This window comes from Pan paniscus, chromosome 2 (assembly GCF_029289425.2).
Source record: "Pan paniscus chromosome 2, NHGRI_mPanPan1-v2.0_pri, whole genome shotgun sequence".
Taxonomy (NCBI): Eukaryota; Metazoa; Chordata; class Mammalia; order Primates; family Hominidae; genus Pan; species Pan paniscus.
This window is the reverse complement of record NC_085926.1, coordinates 376,181-394,043: the sequence shown is the minus strand read 5'-3', so window position 1 is coordinate 394,043 and position 17,863 is coordinate 376,181. Positions and strand designations below refer to the sequence as shown.

At 36.2% G+C, this 17,863-nt stretch overlaps 1 protein-coding gene across 19 annotated transcripts in view; it reads right to left on the bottom strand.

Annotated features, from left to right (window-relative positions):
* The window catches only part of CHL1 (cell adhesion molecule L1 like), a 209,265-nt gene that overhangs the window by 15,060 nt on the left and 176,342 nt on the right, over positions 1–17,863 (bottom strand). For all 19 annotated transcript variants that reach the window (XM_008956634.4, XM_063602708.1, XM_008956633.4 and 16 more), the window contains 8 exons: positions 16,398–16,522; positions 12,085–12,186; positions 11,694–11,891; positions 10,480–10,550; positions 4,908–5,130; positions 3,566–3,681; positions 3,226–3,430; positions 2,588–2,710 (listed from right to left, as the gene is read on the bottom strand). In XM_008956634.4, coding sequence (XP_008954882.2) covers positions 2,588–2,710; positions 3,226–3,430; positions 3,566–3,681; positions 4,908–5,130; positions 10,480–10,550; positions 11,694–11,891; positions 12,085–12,186; positions 16,398–16,522 — 1,163 coding nt within the window. The remainder of the gene's footprint in view (positions 1–2,587; positions 2,711–3,225; positions 3,431–3,565; positions 3,682–4,907; positions 5,131–10,479; positions 10,551–11,693; positions 11,892–12,084; positions 12,187–16,397; positions 16,523–17,863) is intronic.

The following is a 17,863-nucleotide window of genomic DNA, read 5'->3' as shown; positions in this document are numbered from 1 at the left end:
GCTCCAGCTTCATAATACGTATTAATAATAATGAATTTTCCCCATTGCTATATTTTCATTGTATCTTTGACTTAAGTATTGTAATTTCCTTTTGGAAGAATAATTGAGATGATAATTTATTTGCGTCTTCTATGGTTTCTAGTTTAACATGTGGCACCAAATAGCTGCTCAGTATACATAGAATCAATAAATGAAGGAATATATTCAATATTTAAGAATATCTACTGTGTACTAAGTACTATGTAAAGTGCTCACTGTAAAAAGCTGAATCAGATAGATAGCTTCTTTCAAAGAATTTGGAACCCAGCAAAGACATGAGATTTGTGTAAGAGTATGGAGTATTATAAGATTACTGTAACAATAGACCAAGAGATGAAATACACCCAAGATAGTGCAGCTGTTAGTGGCAAGAAAGAATGTAGAATAAATCCTCTTGACTCCCAGTCCAAGATACCATAGAGGTTAAAAAAATGCATTTATGATTGACATAAAAATGCCTTCCTTGGTCCATAAAAATGCAATTCGAATCAATGAAAAGAAAAAACAAACAAACTAGGCATTCAAACATTGGAAAGAAGGAGGTGAAATCATCACTTTTTTAGATTTTTTGAAAACATAATTGTGAATGACCACAAAGTCAATTGAAAAACTACTACAATCAATATAAGAATTCAGGAGAGTATACATAGAGCTCTCATACATATAAATTGCAACAATTTAAAATATCTAAAAGCAATAAGAAAAAGGTAAACTACCTAAAATGTCTTGATCAATTAATATTAATAGAAAGCAAAATAATTAGATATTATTTTATTTTAAAATACACATATCAAGCAGTTCAATAATCATTACAATTGTTAATATTTCAACTTCTATATTCTAAGAACTTGTTTTTAAATAAACTTAAATGTCACATACGGATCAATATGAAGGTGGGAATTTAATTAGTGGAGTTTCCTATTGTTAGGATAAGGAGATGTTATATCTTTACCAAACAAATTGACATTTAAAAGAATCTTCAAATGTTTCTGCAGTTCTTACAATTTTTTTGAAAACCAGTTCATCTACTAATATAAGGTTAAGAGCTCAACATCTAGAATTGGACTGATCTTGCTTTGCATTCTTAACACTTTTTTTTTTTTTTTTTGAGACGGAGTCTGGCTCTGTCGCCCAGGCTGGAGTTCAGTGGTGCAATCTCAGCTCACTGCAAGCTCTGCCTCCCGGGTTCACGCCATTCTCCTGCCTCAGCCACCCGAGTAGCTGGGACTACAGGCGCCCGCTACCATGCCCGGCTAATTTTTTGTATTTTTAATAGAGACGGGGTTTCACCGTGTTAGCCAGGATGGTCTCGATCTCCTGACCTCGTGATCCACCCGCCTCGGCCTCCCACTTAACACTTATTTTACTACTTGACTCTGTGTGAGTATACTCAATGTACATCAATTCCCTCATTCATAAAATAGTGATAGTACATATCTAATAGATTTCTTATTTTAATGGCACAATGCAAAGAGATACACTTAGTATTCATCCTGCTACTTAGCAAGCACTCAAAAGTGCTAAAGTCTACTTCCGTTGGGATTATGCCTGTATGTATTTAAACATACGTGCTAATTTCAGCAGAAACCATCAGAAACTAAAGCAAATATGTGACCTGGATTGCTGGAAGTCTTGAGCTGATGTGAAAGTAGCACAACAGGACTATGATCAAGTTGACTTGTAAGCAGTGTATGCTGGGTCTCTGTATTTCTGGTGTTTTGGGAATTGATGTCTTGAAAGCCTAAAATTTTCATGATGGGTTGTTGCTAAAATTTTCTATAATGTCAATCCCCGAATTTCCATTTTGAGATGATGCTTAAACTTGAGGACTGTTTCAGATGGGAGGCGCTGCTATTTACGTGAATGTGTTTAACATTCACGTTACTCTAGTTGCACAGCAGCATCTGGGCAGAGCCCATTCTGAGTCATGATCCAAAGACAATTATTTAGTCCTTGCAATATCATCCCCAAGAAACAGTGAGCAACCCATAGAGATTGGATAAACACAAATATATTTAGGATCGAGTCTGGGAGCATATATCTGAGTCAGAAGAGGTAGTGTGGAAGGTACCTGTGCTTTGAATCTCCATCACATCACTCAATAACTCTTTCGCATGTTTCCTACTTCTCCAAACATCTTCTATATAAACACTAAACACGTGTTTTGTGTACCCATCAGCACACTGCTTTTTTTCTAAAACAGGTAAGCAAACCTTTCATTAAAGGGCCAGACGGTAAACGTTTAGCCTTTGTAGGCTGTGTAGTCTCCATTGAGATGACTCAACTTTGCCACTCCAGGGAGAAAGTAGCTGTAGACATATATAAATAAGTGGACATGGCCATGTCGTCACAAAACTTTATTCCTAAAAACAGGCAGCAGGCTGAATTTGGCCTGCAAGCCAGTTTACAGACCCCTGGGCTACAAGGAAGAACGGCAGCTTACAAACCATGGCCTTAAGTGATCATTAGACTCCCAACATAGCACACAGAATATTCAACCAAAAAATGAAACATTAACAAGTTAACTCCAATTCAAATTTCGACTTACTTATCTGATATTGCAAAAGATAGCCAGTTAAGTTTCCATTTAATTTCTTAGGTACTCCCCAAGATAAAGTGGCAGTGTCTTTATCAACTTTGATGACCTTGAGAAAAGTTGGCTGTTCAGGTACTAGAAAACACAAGACCAAAAATAAACTCACATCAATTAGAAAAATTCAAAAAAGCCTTATTATATTATAAACTTTATAGAAATTGACAAGCAAACTCATCTGAAGTAAATATTAATTAACTACTAATAAGGAATAATGTTTATTTATTTATTTTTTTGAGACAGAGTCTCACGTGGCCCAGGCTAGATGGAGTGCAGTAGCCCAATCTTGGCTCATTGCAACCTCTGCCTCCCGGGTTCAAGTGATTCTCCTGCCTCAGCCTCCCGAGTAGCTGGGACTACAGGCATGCACTACCACATCTGGCTAATTTTTGTATTTTTGATAGAGACAGGATTTCATCATGTTGGCCAAGCTGGTTTGGAACTCCTGAATTCAAGTGATCCATCTGCCTTGGCCTCCCAAAGTGCTGGGATTTACAGGCATGAGCCACTGTGCCTGGCCATAAGGAAGAATGTTTAATATGGCCATGGATCACCTCCATTTTTGACATGACTCTACATCATTATCCTCTTACCTCCTTCTGGTGTTTGAAATATATAAGGCTCACTTTCAGGACCAGCTCCTTTAGAGTTATAGGCTAAGACTGTTAAATGAAATTCACTAAAGGCATCTAAGGAAGGAACCATTCCAGAGTTTCTTTGTCCTGAAAATCTTAGAATGTTCACTTCTTTGGGATGTGTTCTTCCATCCAACAGACTTTTTGTTTTCCACCAATTTATCTGCAATGAAAACAAAAATATTTTAATATATCCATTGTGGTGGCAGATTCTCTTTGACTTCTTCTGAAATCAATTCTTCTTTATTCTCAGGAAAGATACCAATTCAACAAGAAGAGGAAAAACCATGATAAAAACCTGATAGCCTTTCAGACGTCCATGTACTCTGTCCTTTGGAATTGTTGACCAGGTAACTTTAACTAATGTACTGTTTATAACGTCCACCCCATGGATCACTGGAGCTGTATCAGGATCTGTTAATCGTAGAAGATTGATTAGTTTTCAATAACCTGCAAATGTGATTGTTAGGATCATTTTCAAAAATTTTCATAATGTTTCTTCTGGAGAAAGCACTTTTGTGAAATTCACTCCAAATGGAACCAAAAGAGTTTCTCATGATAGATAAGTTTATCAGCCCAAATAGATTTCCCAAAGAAGAGGATAGACTGTATCACACTGAGAAACGAAGCCCTCCAGATAGATACTATGTGGATAAATAAAACCAGAAACTATTCTGTGGGCATCTTGCCTTTGGAAGCAAGTGAATTAAACTAGTAATATAAATAAAATTGGTCAGGAATTTTGTTCATCAAATATTAATAACAGCTAACTTTTGAGCATATGCTATGTGTCAGGCACTGTTCTAAGGGACTTACCTAAATTGGTTCATATAACCCTGTGAAGAGGATATTATTATCTCTGTTCTATAGGAGTTCTTACTACAGAGAAATAAGCCAAATACAGAGCAGTCAAGGCTAATACTATCTTAATTCACATGTGATATGTGTTTTGTGTGCTTTTATTTGGGTAGAAGAATTTAGATGGCAGGTGAGTAATGAGTTGGCTATTTCTCATTCTGAACCTTTTCTATTTTTGGATCAAATTATTCCTTTAGATGCTGGAAAGGCAATGAGAATAACCCCTAATATTATTCACAGTATTAGCAATACAGAATGCAGTGTTTTTTTCTTCTTCCAATAACCTATTTGCAGCAGTTACTATGGCATCAGAAGGTGTGTGTGCATATAATTCTACATATAAATCTGGGTATATATCTCATCAGTATTAGGAAAGCTCCAGACATGCCACTGAAGCCCAGGGCATGAGAGCAAGTGGCTCTTAGGGGATCCTTGACAAGTAAGGGCAAAGGGCAGATGTACTTGAAAATCTTATGACAGTTATGCTGCTTTAAATGATTGCAGTGATAATTCCAGGTCTTCAATTTTCAATGTAGAAAGAGCTTTATAGGAAACTGAATAAAATGGAAACTTTCAACATACTTCCTTGGTACTCTATACGATTAACTGTACTACAATCAATCCTAAGATAGAAGTCATGTGTTATATTTCTTTTTATCTCCCACAGCTAGTACATCCTCTTTGCATGCAGTAGTTGTTCACAAATATTTGTTGATTGAAGTACAATATATTTGAAAGCAACAGTTACTGACGTGCTTAGCAGTTTTAGGTGCATCACTTACAGTCTTCTCCAGAATAGAGAGTCACTGACTGAGGGTCAGGCCCAGATCCTAGTTGATTGATAGCCTGGACCTTGACATCATAAGGGGCATAGACAGCAGGCGTCATCACCCGCAATGTGTGGTTTGTGACTGTTTCTTCTTCCCACTCCACTGGGGCTCCCTGTGGCTTCCAGGTCACTCTGTACTCTAGGCCTGGTCCATTCTGCTCCATGGATTTCAAAGGCTAAAACAGAAGGCAAGACTCTTTTAGTCTGATCACAGATGTGTTGACTCGGAGATGATGGTGAACCACCCTAAGTGGAATAAGGAACAATGTAATGAAATGGTCATTTGTTGAGAGATCTTAAATCCCCCTTCTTGGTTTAGAGACAGCTGTGAAAAAGTTTTGTCATCACATGAGCTTAAGTATGAAAATTAATCTCTTAACTCCTCAGGTAATGAGAAGCCTCCAATCAGATGCCTGGATTATGTCCTTATGGTAAAGTCTTAAGTTTTCACACACGAAGGAAGTTACAAAGAAATTCCACAAAGTGTTTTAGCTTTTTGCTTATGCTTTCCACTACATTCCACCTTTTCATTTTCAAAGAACAGGCTGAAATAAAAAATAATATGGCCACGAATTCTTTGGTTGTGAATGGGGTTCTCCCATGGCTTTCTGAAGAGAACTCTTTCTTGCACCTGGTTCTATCCTTCTCCATTTTTCTTCTATAAGAAGAGAGAGATTATGTAAATATTTTTGGAGAATATGAATGTTCATATTTTAATACAAAGAAACAGTAGCTCCTCTTTCTAATAATTTCCCAGCTCCTTGACCATTCTTTATTTTTCTTTAAGGAAAAATGCCACCCTTACCCACTTAATTTTTCTCCATAGAAGTATTTGGAGGAATAACTTTTTTTTTCTTTTCTTTTTTTTTTTTTTTCTTGAGACAGAGTTTCACTCTTGCTGCCCAAGCTGGATTGCAGTGGTGCACTCTCGGCTCACGGCAACCTCCATCTCCCGGGTGCAAGCGATTCTCTTTCCTCAGCCTCCTGAGTAGCTGGGATTACAGGCATGCACCACCACGCCCGGCTAATTTTGTATTTTTAGTAGAGACAGGGTTTCTCCATGTTGGTCAGGCTGGTCTTGAACTCCCAACCTCAGGTGATCCGCCTGCCTCGGCCTCCCAAAGTGCTGGGATTATAGGCATGGGCCACAGCACCCAGCCTGCAGGAATAATTTCTAGTAAGGGAAATTGTTTATTTCCACTTTAGTTTTTAATTGAGCAACACTTTAATTTAAAAACAATAATGTGGTTTAAACTGCCTGTTTAGTTTCAAAGATAATGGGATTGTGCATTGAAATGAATCAGTTATATAAAATAAGTTTAAAATATGATTTTAATCCTAAATTTAAGGTTCACTTATATAAACAGTAATTTTCTCTGGATATGTGAATGAGTCAACAATGTCATACATAGTGTTCTTACAGAATCTGTTATCCTTCTCAACTTAATCTAATTTACTAAAACACTTATTAGAGGCATTGCTTGGAATTAAGTTGAAAGCGTAGTGACATGTCAGCAAAATAATTTTAAGTGTATTCCTATTCCAAGGTGAATAAACTAAACTAACTGAGGGAAAAAAAAATCAAAACAAAATGAAAACTTTCTGAGATTTTCTGCAGACCTTGTTAATACTTGGATTCATTAGAAAGTTTTGCTCCAAGATATTTTAGAGTGTGAAATGCATATAAATTCACCAGGGGCTTTAGCATTGTCCCAGTGAATTAGGCCATGGGCTTGTAGTGCCGTGCTGCAATCTGGAATGATAGTTTTCTTCAGTCTCTGCTGACAATAAGTGTGTGCAAATAATATTATTCATTTTACACATTTTTCTCCAAAGAAAGGAGTTAAATTTAATAAAGTTCTCTGACAAATTTTAAATAAATAATTAATAAACCATAACACTTTAAACAAAAATATTTTAGCTATATTATCGGCCTTTTTAGTACACGGGAACCCAAATAAACAGCCTGAATGCTTTGTATTTGACTTGAAGGCAATGCCTACTGAGCCTCAGACATTTCCCAAATAATCTCTTCAAGAAAGAACAGAAGAAGCCAGGGCAGAGTAAGCAGGAGGAGGCCACCAGCCTTCCCTTCCCTCTGCCTCTCGTGAAGGAGCCCACGAGGAAGGAGTCTCTAGAAAAGAGGTTCTTAACGTGGGGTGTAGGAATCTCTAGATGGGGTACATGTGTATCCTTTAAAGGATCTGAGAAACCAATGATATTGTTAGTATGTCTTTTTGTGTGTAATTTTCTAGAAAAAGAGCTTGTACATCCAACACAGTTTCGAAGAGATCTATGAACCAAGCAAGGTTATAACTATTAATCTAGAAAACAGAAAGACTGCTGTCCTGCCTTGATTCCATTTTTTAAAAAATTGTTGAACATTTTTATTTATTCTTAATTGAGAAATAAAAATTGTATCTACTTATTATGTATAACATGTTTTGAAATATGTATACATTGTGGAGTGGCTAAATTGAGCTACTCAAAATATATGTTACTTCATATACTTATTTTTTATGATGAGAACACTTAAAACCTAGTCTCTCAACAATTTTCAAGAATACAATACATTGTTATCTACTATAGTCATTATGTTATACAATATTTCATTTAATTCCACTTAATTTCATTTTAAAGCCAGTAGGTCTTCTTCTTATACTTGTATTATAAATAATAAAACCTAGATCCATTAGGAGTTAACTACCTTGGATGCGATTATATAACCAGGTAATTAAAGATGTTCCTGCTTCCCAACATTAGTGGGGTTTTGGGCTTTTGGTTTTGGTGTCCTTTAAGTTTGAAATGTGTTATTTTGCTGAGCAAAGTTAAAAATTCACATACATATGCTTAAGAACAATGGAAACTCTCAAGCAAAAATTATCGTGATACAGGTATTTAACTGATGAGGTTGCAGTAGACTCTTTTGTCCTATTTTGCAAGTAGAACATTATGATGTTCGAACACTCAAAATATATGAGTGAGTCATGACCGACTTAATATATGAGAAGTGAATGTCTGAAGGTAATGCTAACTAAAAAGCCTAGTTCTACCATTAAGTTAAATTGTAATGTTACTTTAAATTGAATCATGTTTAATGTTAAATGTAAAACATAAACAAATAAACAAAAATTAGGGATGTCCAGTCTGTTCCTAGTGCTCATCTTCATTGTTAATTCTTTTGGAAAAGATCAGCTTTTTTTTCTTTTCAAATTATGTCTCTCTGACCATTATCACGTAGATAGGAATTATTTCTAGTACATCTCTGGAGGGGGTCTGGTAATTCATTCACGATACTACCTGATTGTGAAACTGGGAAAAACCTGGAGTCTAACTCCTTTCCGCAGGACGATCCATACAGAACGATACTCAGTGAATGAATGTTCTTAAACTTCACTGGCTGTGTCAGTAGTGATTAGATCTCTGACACATCAAGATAATAGGAGACACCATGGGACATATTGGGAATGTAACTGTCAGCCTAGATCCAAATCCTGTGACTGCTTCCTTCCTCTAGTCAATTAATTACTAAATGACATGTCATTTGCTCCTCAAAGACCAATTTTAAATGCTTTTTTTTTTTTTGGAGACAGAGTCTCGCTCTGTAACCCAGGCTGGAGCGTAGTGGCATGATCTCAACTCACTGTAACCTCCACCTCCCTGGTTCAAGGTATTTTTCTGCCTCAGCCTCCCAAGTAGCAGGGATTACAGGTATGCGCCACCACACCTGGCTAATTTTTATATTTTTAGTAGAGACGCAGTTTCACCATATTGTCCGGGCTGGTCTCAAACTCCTGATCTTGTGATCTGCCCGCCTTGGCCTCCCAAAGTGCTGCGATTACAGGCATGAGCCACAGCACCTGGCCATAGATGCTTTCTTAGTACAGTCCATTCTTACAAGAAGAGAGCATTAATAATCAATCTTGTGTATCTTCGGGTAATAAAAAATGACTTATGAGTGAGAGGAGCAGTCAAAAAGACTGAAGATTTCTGGCCTTTTTTCCATGTGACTCAGCCCATGGCATCTGGGTGAGGTCATTAAACTCTGAGATTCCCAGTTTCTCTTTATGACATATAAGACTGACACCATCATGGACCACAGCCCTCCCAAAGGAGTAGTGAGGATTAATGAGCTAATGTTACTGGAACATGATGTGCTTCTCTGAGGAGCTGACTGGCAAATACACAGTATTATTGATATCTAACCAACTACATTATCTACTTTATGAAAATTTCTATGGAACTTAAGGGAGGATAATACAGATACACCCTAAAAGACTAACATCATTTTAGACTCTAAATTAAGTAATTATCAAGACGATGTAGTAGTAACTATAACCGCACATTCGAGGAAAGAAATAATATTATTGAATATATTTCATTTCTATGTATTACCATTTTAAAAAAAGTTTTCCACATCTTAAACTTGTAAAACTTAATTTCACTGAAGTGGAAATAAAGAGCTAATTTTGACCTAAAAAATATTGACTAAATATTTTGCAGGTATGGGCCATGTGATTGTGTAATGACTACGAAGACCAACATATGAGGATAAAAAGCAAACTAAACTTTGTGCATTCTAAAATTCTCCCAAAAATTATACCTGGAATGAATTGTGGAAATAAATTAGTATATTTCAGCATACATTAAAAATGTTCTATGTTTACACAACATTTTATAAATTCAATGTTGGAGGCCTATTACTCATCAGAATGGTTGAATGATAATTTCCTTTTAGGTAGGCCAATATACTGGTCATTAAATACATCCAAGTAGTAGAGAGAAAATAAAATGCCCCACTGTTACAGAAGAAATTTGGAAATGACCCTACAATAATTAAAATTATCTGGGTAGATGGACATTTTTATGCAAAATTCAAATGGTGAAGTCTATTTAATAACATTTAACCGAGATTTGTAAAGGAGGAAAAAGTGAGGTTTGGAGTCCAAAGATCCTCATACATAAATCCTAGCTTTGCGGATTTCTGGTTGTGTGGTGATGGGCAAGACATTCGTAATCCTGGATGCCATCTCCAGATCTAGAACAAGGCGTTCATGACGCTTTCTTCACAAGATCATCCTCAGAATTACTAGAAAGGAGAATACAAAATGTCTACTGGTGTTTAATGAGTAGTGAATACTTTTTGCGGGGTCATCAGTTTGATATGCATAATATCTAGTAGATTATACTAAATTAATTAAAGATTTTCAGTATTTTTTGAATGGAAGAGAATCTAGAATGTTGTTAATTAAATTATTAATAATTTGAAACTTCGGTAATGTATTACAACTAAATCAATCTGTATAATCTTCCCTAAATTGTTGACCAGTGTTAAACTCGATTTCATAACATCATTTTAATCACAATGATCTTTAAAATTTATGATGATGACTCACAAGTTAATTTCATTTCCAAATGTTATCTTTGTTCTTAAAAAAATGTTGTGCTATCATTGTAGTTAGCATGCAGACCTAAGAGGAAGAGAAAAGCACAAAGAAATACATAACATATTAAGAAATACACACCTCCCACTTTATAATCATTTCCTTGGGTTGAGAGGCTTGAACCCTTATGTTTTGTGGATTCCTATCTGGAGCTGAAAAATTAAAAACATTAACATTATTTTTCCTTTTAACCCATAGGTAAGTCATCATATCACAACTCTTGCCCCCCAAAAACACAGATAATTAAGTAAGTTTGATTGTACTTATTAATTTATATCTGGTCCAGTTCCTAAAAAGATTTAAGGTAGATTTTAAATATGTATTTTATTTAAAAGAGTAAAATAGTCTTCTTGGAGTGAAATAATTATTATCCAGTGGAGAGTAGATTGTTTAGTATATATGTCTTAATTTTGAATCTGATTTTAAAATTTTTAAAACTGCTTTTTAAAATTCTGAACCTGCTTTTTTTAAAAAAAATTTTAATTTAAGCCTGCTGTATTTTTTCTATTAGAATTGTCATTAGAAACATATGTTGTGAATATTTGCCTTTAGAAGAATAAAGTAAACACCATGTATTAATATCAGCAGCCAAGTTTTAAGGACATCAAAATGAATAAAACCTGTACAGTAGTCATGAATATTTTTAGATGGATTCGTTTTATTAGAAATAGCTAAATGTGGAGTTTAGTGCAAAGGTTGACATACACTAAAATCACACAAGTGTTAATTTCTATCTGATCCAGTTATAACCTTCACTTGCTTTTTCTCAGTCCAAAAAGGAAATTATGTCCTAGAGTATTTATTTTAGCCAAGGAAAAATAAAATATCATGCTATGACCACATTGATGATCAATAACAATTCAGTAATACAAATTTTAGCAGTCATCCTTGAGATTTTTTCAAACGCATCTTGGAAATTTAGATTGATGTTGAGACACAAGAAAAGACACTGAATGCATAAAAATTAATAATGTTAGATGCACACATATTGAATTTTAATTTAGAACTTACTTGATGATATCTGGTTAAACTTGATATTTAGCCATCACAAATTACTGAAAGTAATGTTTTTTTTTCATATGTCACTCCCCTAATTTCCTGCTTTTATCAAACTCGTATGTAACACTTCTGAAACTTGTGTGCTTTGAATATTTTGTGTGCTGTTTACAGAACTGTTAACACTATTTGGAGAAATCTAAAATCCTACATTACTCTATCAATCTTTTTTTTTCAGATGTTCAAAGATGGGGACAAACAAATATTTTGTTAGAAACCTGATGTGAGAACCTGCATACCTGCTGGTGGTGTTTCATGACGGTCTGACGGCTGGCTAGGCTGACTTCTCCCTACTTCGTTCACGGCTATGACCCTGAACTGGTATCTCACAAATGGAGCCAAAGGTAAGATAACTGTGGTTTTCTTTCCTTGGACTCTGGTCAGTTCCTCCCACCTTCCAGGCTCTTCTTTGTTTCCTTCAAATTCAACAATATACTCTGGTAGTATAAACAGGGAAAAAATATTAGAATGTATGGAGTATGGATAAGTTATACCAAAATTTGTACTCAATATTAAAAGTTCAAAAGGATGTTATAAGAAGAATAATCCAGTAAGAGTGGTTAAAAAGTGACTTCGCTATTAATTTTGACTATCTAGAGTAATGAAAACAGTTATCCCAAGTCTTCCTACCGCTAATATTGCTGTTGTGGTCAGCTCCAGCTTCCCAGGTCAGCCGAACACTCCTGTTCTGTCTTTCAGACAAGTGAAGGTTTTCTGGTGGATCCGGAACATCTAATTAATAAAGGAAGGGAAAATGTGGATAATTGCCTTTGTTTACCTGATTCCCTTCCTCAGACACATTGTCAGCTACCCGGAGACAGAGGAGGTACCACCCTCTTAGGGACCTGGGAAGCACCCCTGCCCCCCACCCCACATATGGAAGGGAAAGGTGGAGTTTCAAGGGTAATTCAGGCACCTAGCTAGCCCTAAGAAGTAAATAAACAACTTGATAAGAACGGAGGTAATAGTAGCTTTAAACAATAGCCAAGGAAGCTGGAATCACAGGGATGTTTGGTTCTCCTATAGAAACTGAAGATAACATCTTAATATATGTCTCTAAGTTGTTTTTCTGGAACCCAGACTCTCACCAAATAAATTTACTGGCATGGAGACCTCAGATAAGGGGAAACTGAAGTCTGAGCTCTGACCATCATTTTTTGTAAATTTCTTCCTGAGGGCCTAAAGGGAGCCACATCCATGAGCCAGAGCTAATATTCTTTTTGGCTGACTCCCAATTTTCAAACAAAGCTTCTCTTCCTTAACCAATTGCAAATCAGAAAATCTTTGAATCCACCTATGACCTGTAAGCCATGCCCCAACTCCAGTTCAAGATATCTCACCCTTTTAGGCATAAACCAATGTGTAACCTCAATGTACTAATTTACTATTTTGCCTATAGCATTTGCTCTCCTGAAATTTACTCCTGCTTTTAAATACCCTCACCTGCAAGCCACTGGGGAGGTTGGGACTTAAGCATGAGCTGACCAGTTCTTGTTTGGTGCCCTGCAGATAAGCGTCTTCCTTTCTCCCACTGCAAACCTCAGTATAGATACCTGGTCTTACTGCACTGGGTTGGTGGACCCCAGTTTGGTTCCATGAAAACCCTTCTTTTCTGGGCCCATGTCTCCACTATGTTCAATCGCATCAGGCTCTGGGGTCTGGGGTTCTTTGTAAAATCCAGCATCTCCACATGTACTCCCCAATGGACCATATTACCTCCCTCTTCTCTGATTACGGTCTCAAGGGGTTATCCTTGACCAGGGACATCAGAATTCTTTTAGGAGTAGTTAAGAACAATGAAAATTCCTAGGCCCTATTTCTGGCTTACTGAGGAAGGTGGGCCCAGGAATCTGCATTTGCAAACAAGTTCCTTGGATGGGGATTAGGAATACCCAAGACTGAGAAACATGATGTATCTCAAATGAATCATCTCTGTTTGTCCAGTACATATTTGTTTATATGCCTGATTCATCTCCAAGAATAGGGGTCATATTTTATTAAGCTTTGCATTGCTCACAGTGCCTCACACATAAATGTTTTATAACTAAATAAATCAGTGAAAAAGATATTATTACTTCAATCGTGTGTATAATTATTATATTAAAGCAATAAACATTAGGTCTTATGGTTATAGAAAAAGAGATCATGAGCTCTGCTTTCTTTTCTGCAACTGTGTTGGATTTTTATCATTATTGATAACAATGAATTTTCATTATAGTAACTTTGAAACCCTCTTAACCTGGAGTTCTCAAAAAGAGTAGGAAGGCAGTTTATATCAGAACAGGGAGATTTGGCATTGTTAAATGTTGTGACAGAAACTGGAAAATTAAGTAAGTAAATGATCACAAATTTTTGAGTACTAAAGAAAATGAAAATTTCTGGTACTTTGAAAATAAAGCAACAGTAAAAAGAAATCTTATTTCTAATGGTATGTACTCTGAAAATTGGGTTTGAATTCTCTCAAGCATTGGAGGACTTTTATCTTTTCGCAGAAGAGAAAAGGAAGATATTATCCAATGTAGCCTTTCAATGGGCTCTTTCTTCTCCAAGTGGAAAGCACCGTCCATTGCTCCTCCTGAATATTTGCTGATTGTTAGAAATTTACATTGACAAAAAGCATCGTTCCCAATTCAGAATAGAGAACACGTTTTTAAAAAAATGTGGCTCATGACTGTGTCCAAACATTAAAGCCATAAATAAAAAGTTAATTCTTCAACAGGTTTCAGAATCTCTGAGCTCAGAGGACTTTGGTTTCTCTTCAGTATTTACTGAGTCCACTAATTTCTGAAGCTTCCTGGAATAAACTAAGGCTGCATACTGCATCTGACATTAAAATCTGGCTCTTCTGAGAATCGTATGGAGCTAGAATTGATGAACTTGCAACTGAAACTTTTAAAAAATGATATCCTGAAAGCATGTTTATGTCAAGGCTTTTAAAAATAACTTTTGATTGAAGGGGATCAAGTATGTACTTTTAAAAATTGTTTTCCAGGGGGTAAAACATAGTCTTTTAGAAACCTCATATGTGTCTATATAATTATTTTTTTTATTGTCAATTGTTGAGAGATGCTTTGGTAAATCAGAAGTTTGTCTAAAAAATAAAAGAATGTACATTTTAAATATAATATTCTCCAAAATTTATTTTTATTCTGTAAACACTAGTAGATTACTGCATATATAACCAGTACATATAATCGTAGGTAAAATTTATGTAGAATTAAAAAAAATTAATAGATCCAAAAATGGCAGCATAATCGCAAGAATGAACTTTTAAATTTTGTAAGGAAATTGAGAAGGGGAGTACCAAGCAGTAGGATACCCAGTCCTTTTGGTGGCTGAGATTGCTCAAAATACTTAGGGACAAAGCGCACAGAGCCTGACACTTACCCCTCTACTCACTAGGCCTGGGATGAATTCCAGTTTATCTGAAGCTCAACTACTTTAGCTGATGAATTATTGTTGAAATCATCACGAGGGGATTAAACGTTTCTGCTTGTAAAGACCTGAAAATGCTCAAATACCCATGGCCAAACATTTTGCCTAAAGGTACAATTCTGCTGAGCCGACTCCACAACTCTACAAATCCAAACCTTCTATAAGCGGAAACTGTTCTTTTAGTTTTAGAACCCAACCTCGATGGCCATTTGTTTCACCCGAGACAGGTTGGCCATTTGCTTTACTTGAAGAGATCCAGCCTGTTGACCCATTTTTTTATCAGTCTCTCAGAAGAGACTGAATTTTCTCTCTTGGTCTGTACCACCACCTCCCTTGTTTGGAACCTAACAGGCGGCCCCAACAGCTGGAGTGCTAAAGCACAAAGGTCTGTTAATAACCGTGATTAATGTAGACATATGATAAAGAAGAGTAGGCAAAACCAATACTTTTAAGGAATATCTGCAAACTAAAAGAAAGACTAAATGGTGGCCACTGAAACAGAACAAATGTCTGTAGCTGTTAGGGTCCCTGCAGAAAATTAATGAATAACTCACACAAATTTAGGATAGTTCCAAAACGTTTTAATAAAACATCTTTAAAAAGATGTGGGCAGGATGTTCAGTAGGTTGGGTGTGAGAGAGACTTGAAATATTGGTGGTGGGATGCAGCTGCTAGAGCCTCATCAGAAGGAATGGTGTGAGGAGACCCTGTCTGCAGAAGCCATGACTTTGGCAGTGGGACACAGCCAGTCCACAGGGACGGAGTAGGGAGAATCAGTACAACACTCCAAACGGCCCTCCACTTGCTAAGTGGTTTGCTGATGTTGTCCTTAAAAGCAACCTTTCTAGGTCAAAGAGCTGGTAGAGAGTGAATCTGGAAGGGAAATTTTGGAAAACATCCAGCAGATGGTCTAAGAGCTTTAAACACTGGTGATTTCAGGAGTAATTGCATTGATTATACTAGTGAAGTGTGCACACTGTTTCCTGATTAGTACTTTCATCAACAACAACAACAACAACAAAAATCAAAGACATTCCTTTGTAGAATGCTGGAAGTTCCTCTCCATCCTTCCTGGAACCCTGGGAACTCAGTCTGTGCCTTTGGTTTAGAGATGACCACCGTGCATCCACCTCTCGACCCCTATCGAGATCCTCCGGTCTAGCCCACCTCCATTCCTCAGCCCCGTTTCTTTGTACACCAGGAAGGAGTAGCTCAAGAGTGCTAGGAACTCAAGCGTGCTTTATTTTTCTTTCTGCAGATAGCATCACTTACCTCCCACTGCTATTGGCAAATTAACACATGTAGGGAAAAAAATTAAGCATTAATTAATTTCTTTTATATGAAAAAAGGAGAAAGGATTTGAAGTTGTGTTGCTTTTTAAACAAAAATTTGAAACTAACAATATATGTGCAGGGGCTCAAAGAATCATTAGCTTTATTGGCCAGGAACGACGGGATTTAATCAGAAATGAAGAAATGAACAGATTTCTCATTAGTTAGTGCACTTACCAAGAACAGTTACTTGAGTTATATCGGCAGCACTGTCTAGAGCAGTATGAGCTGAACAGCAGTAAATGCCTTGGTCCTCTAAAGTTACATTAGAAATGGTCAAATTAGCTCCATCAATAATTATCCTATCAGAAAAAAAGTGAGCACATGATGAGAAGGAAAACAATAGAAATGATAGAAACCCAATTCTTTTAAAAATGCATATTCCTTATCGAAAACAATCTAAGAGTGAAAGATGACTTTATGCAATGCAAATTTGATTAGAGAATGCCACAGTTGAAACCTGGAGATAAAGAATTATTCTAGCATACACAACTGTCTACATAGCCATAAACAAAATCACATTAAAATTATGAAATCTAACCATCTGTTTGCATGGGTCAGTGATGGAACTGTGTGTTGCCTGGCATGTTTAAAGAGTGCATCATACCTCACAATGGCCAAGATATATTTGAGTAATTCTTAAGGTATGTTTAGGGAACCACCTATGTAGGCTCGATTGGAGTGCTTCCTACAAAGGCAGATTCCTGAATTCCATCTCCATTCCACAGAACCAGAATACCTGAGAAGGAGTCTGATGATCTCAGTTTTTCACAAGTTTCTCTTTTCTCCGCCCCTCCACTCCCAAGTACAATGCACATTAAGATCAGATAGCAAATGAAGCATATGACTTATTTGAACAGTAGATGGCAGTGTAGTACTTCTTTTTGCAAATCATTTCACCTCACTTTTTATCATTTGTTCTTTTACCAATTTGTGATCAGGTTTACTAGGAGAAAACTGCTTCTTTATAAACTTCACCTTTTACCCTGTACCATTGTTGAGATAACTATTAAAGTATTTTTCAAGTTCCGTAAAATTTAAAATGTGTTCATAATAATTAGCATTTTGTAATTAAAATTAGCATAATTTAAATAGTGTCATCCCTGTGAGGAGGAAAGGAGGCTCACATAATTAATATTTTTATGTACATTTCATATAAAATGCTGAGAATTTTGAATTATATAAACCTACTTTAAATTGCAGTGTAATGAAACATAGTTATTTTGATTATAGACAGAATCAGCCCTTATTCCTACACCAATAATAGAAAGATTTGCCAACCAATATTACCTTGAATTGTTAATCAAGAATCTCACTATAATTCTAGACATAATAAAACTTTGACATGAATTAACTTGTCAGGTCATGTTGGTCAGGTGTCCATTTGATACAATATTAGAATACTGCATATCCTGACAATTTTTGAAAAATGTACCTTCTTAGATGAAAGAATATACTTTAATAACCTCTTGAAATAGGACTTCTGTGCCCTGCACGAGGGCCCATAGTAGCTGAAATCTTGCCAAGATTTATACCCTGGCATGAGGTGTTTCAGGCCAGAGAAGAAAGCTACCAATTTTTTTGGCAAGTCATGGTTGCACTATGCCTTGCTTCCAGTCTCACAAATGTACCTTAGGTGCCTC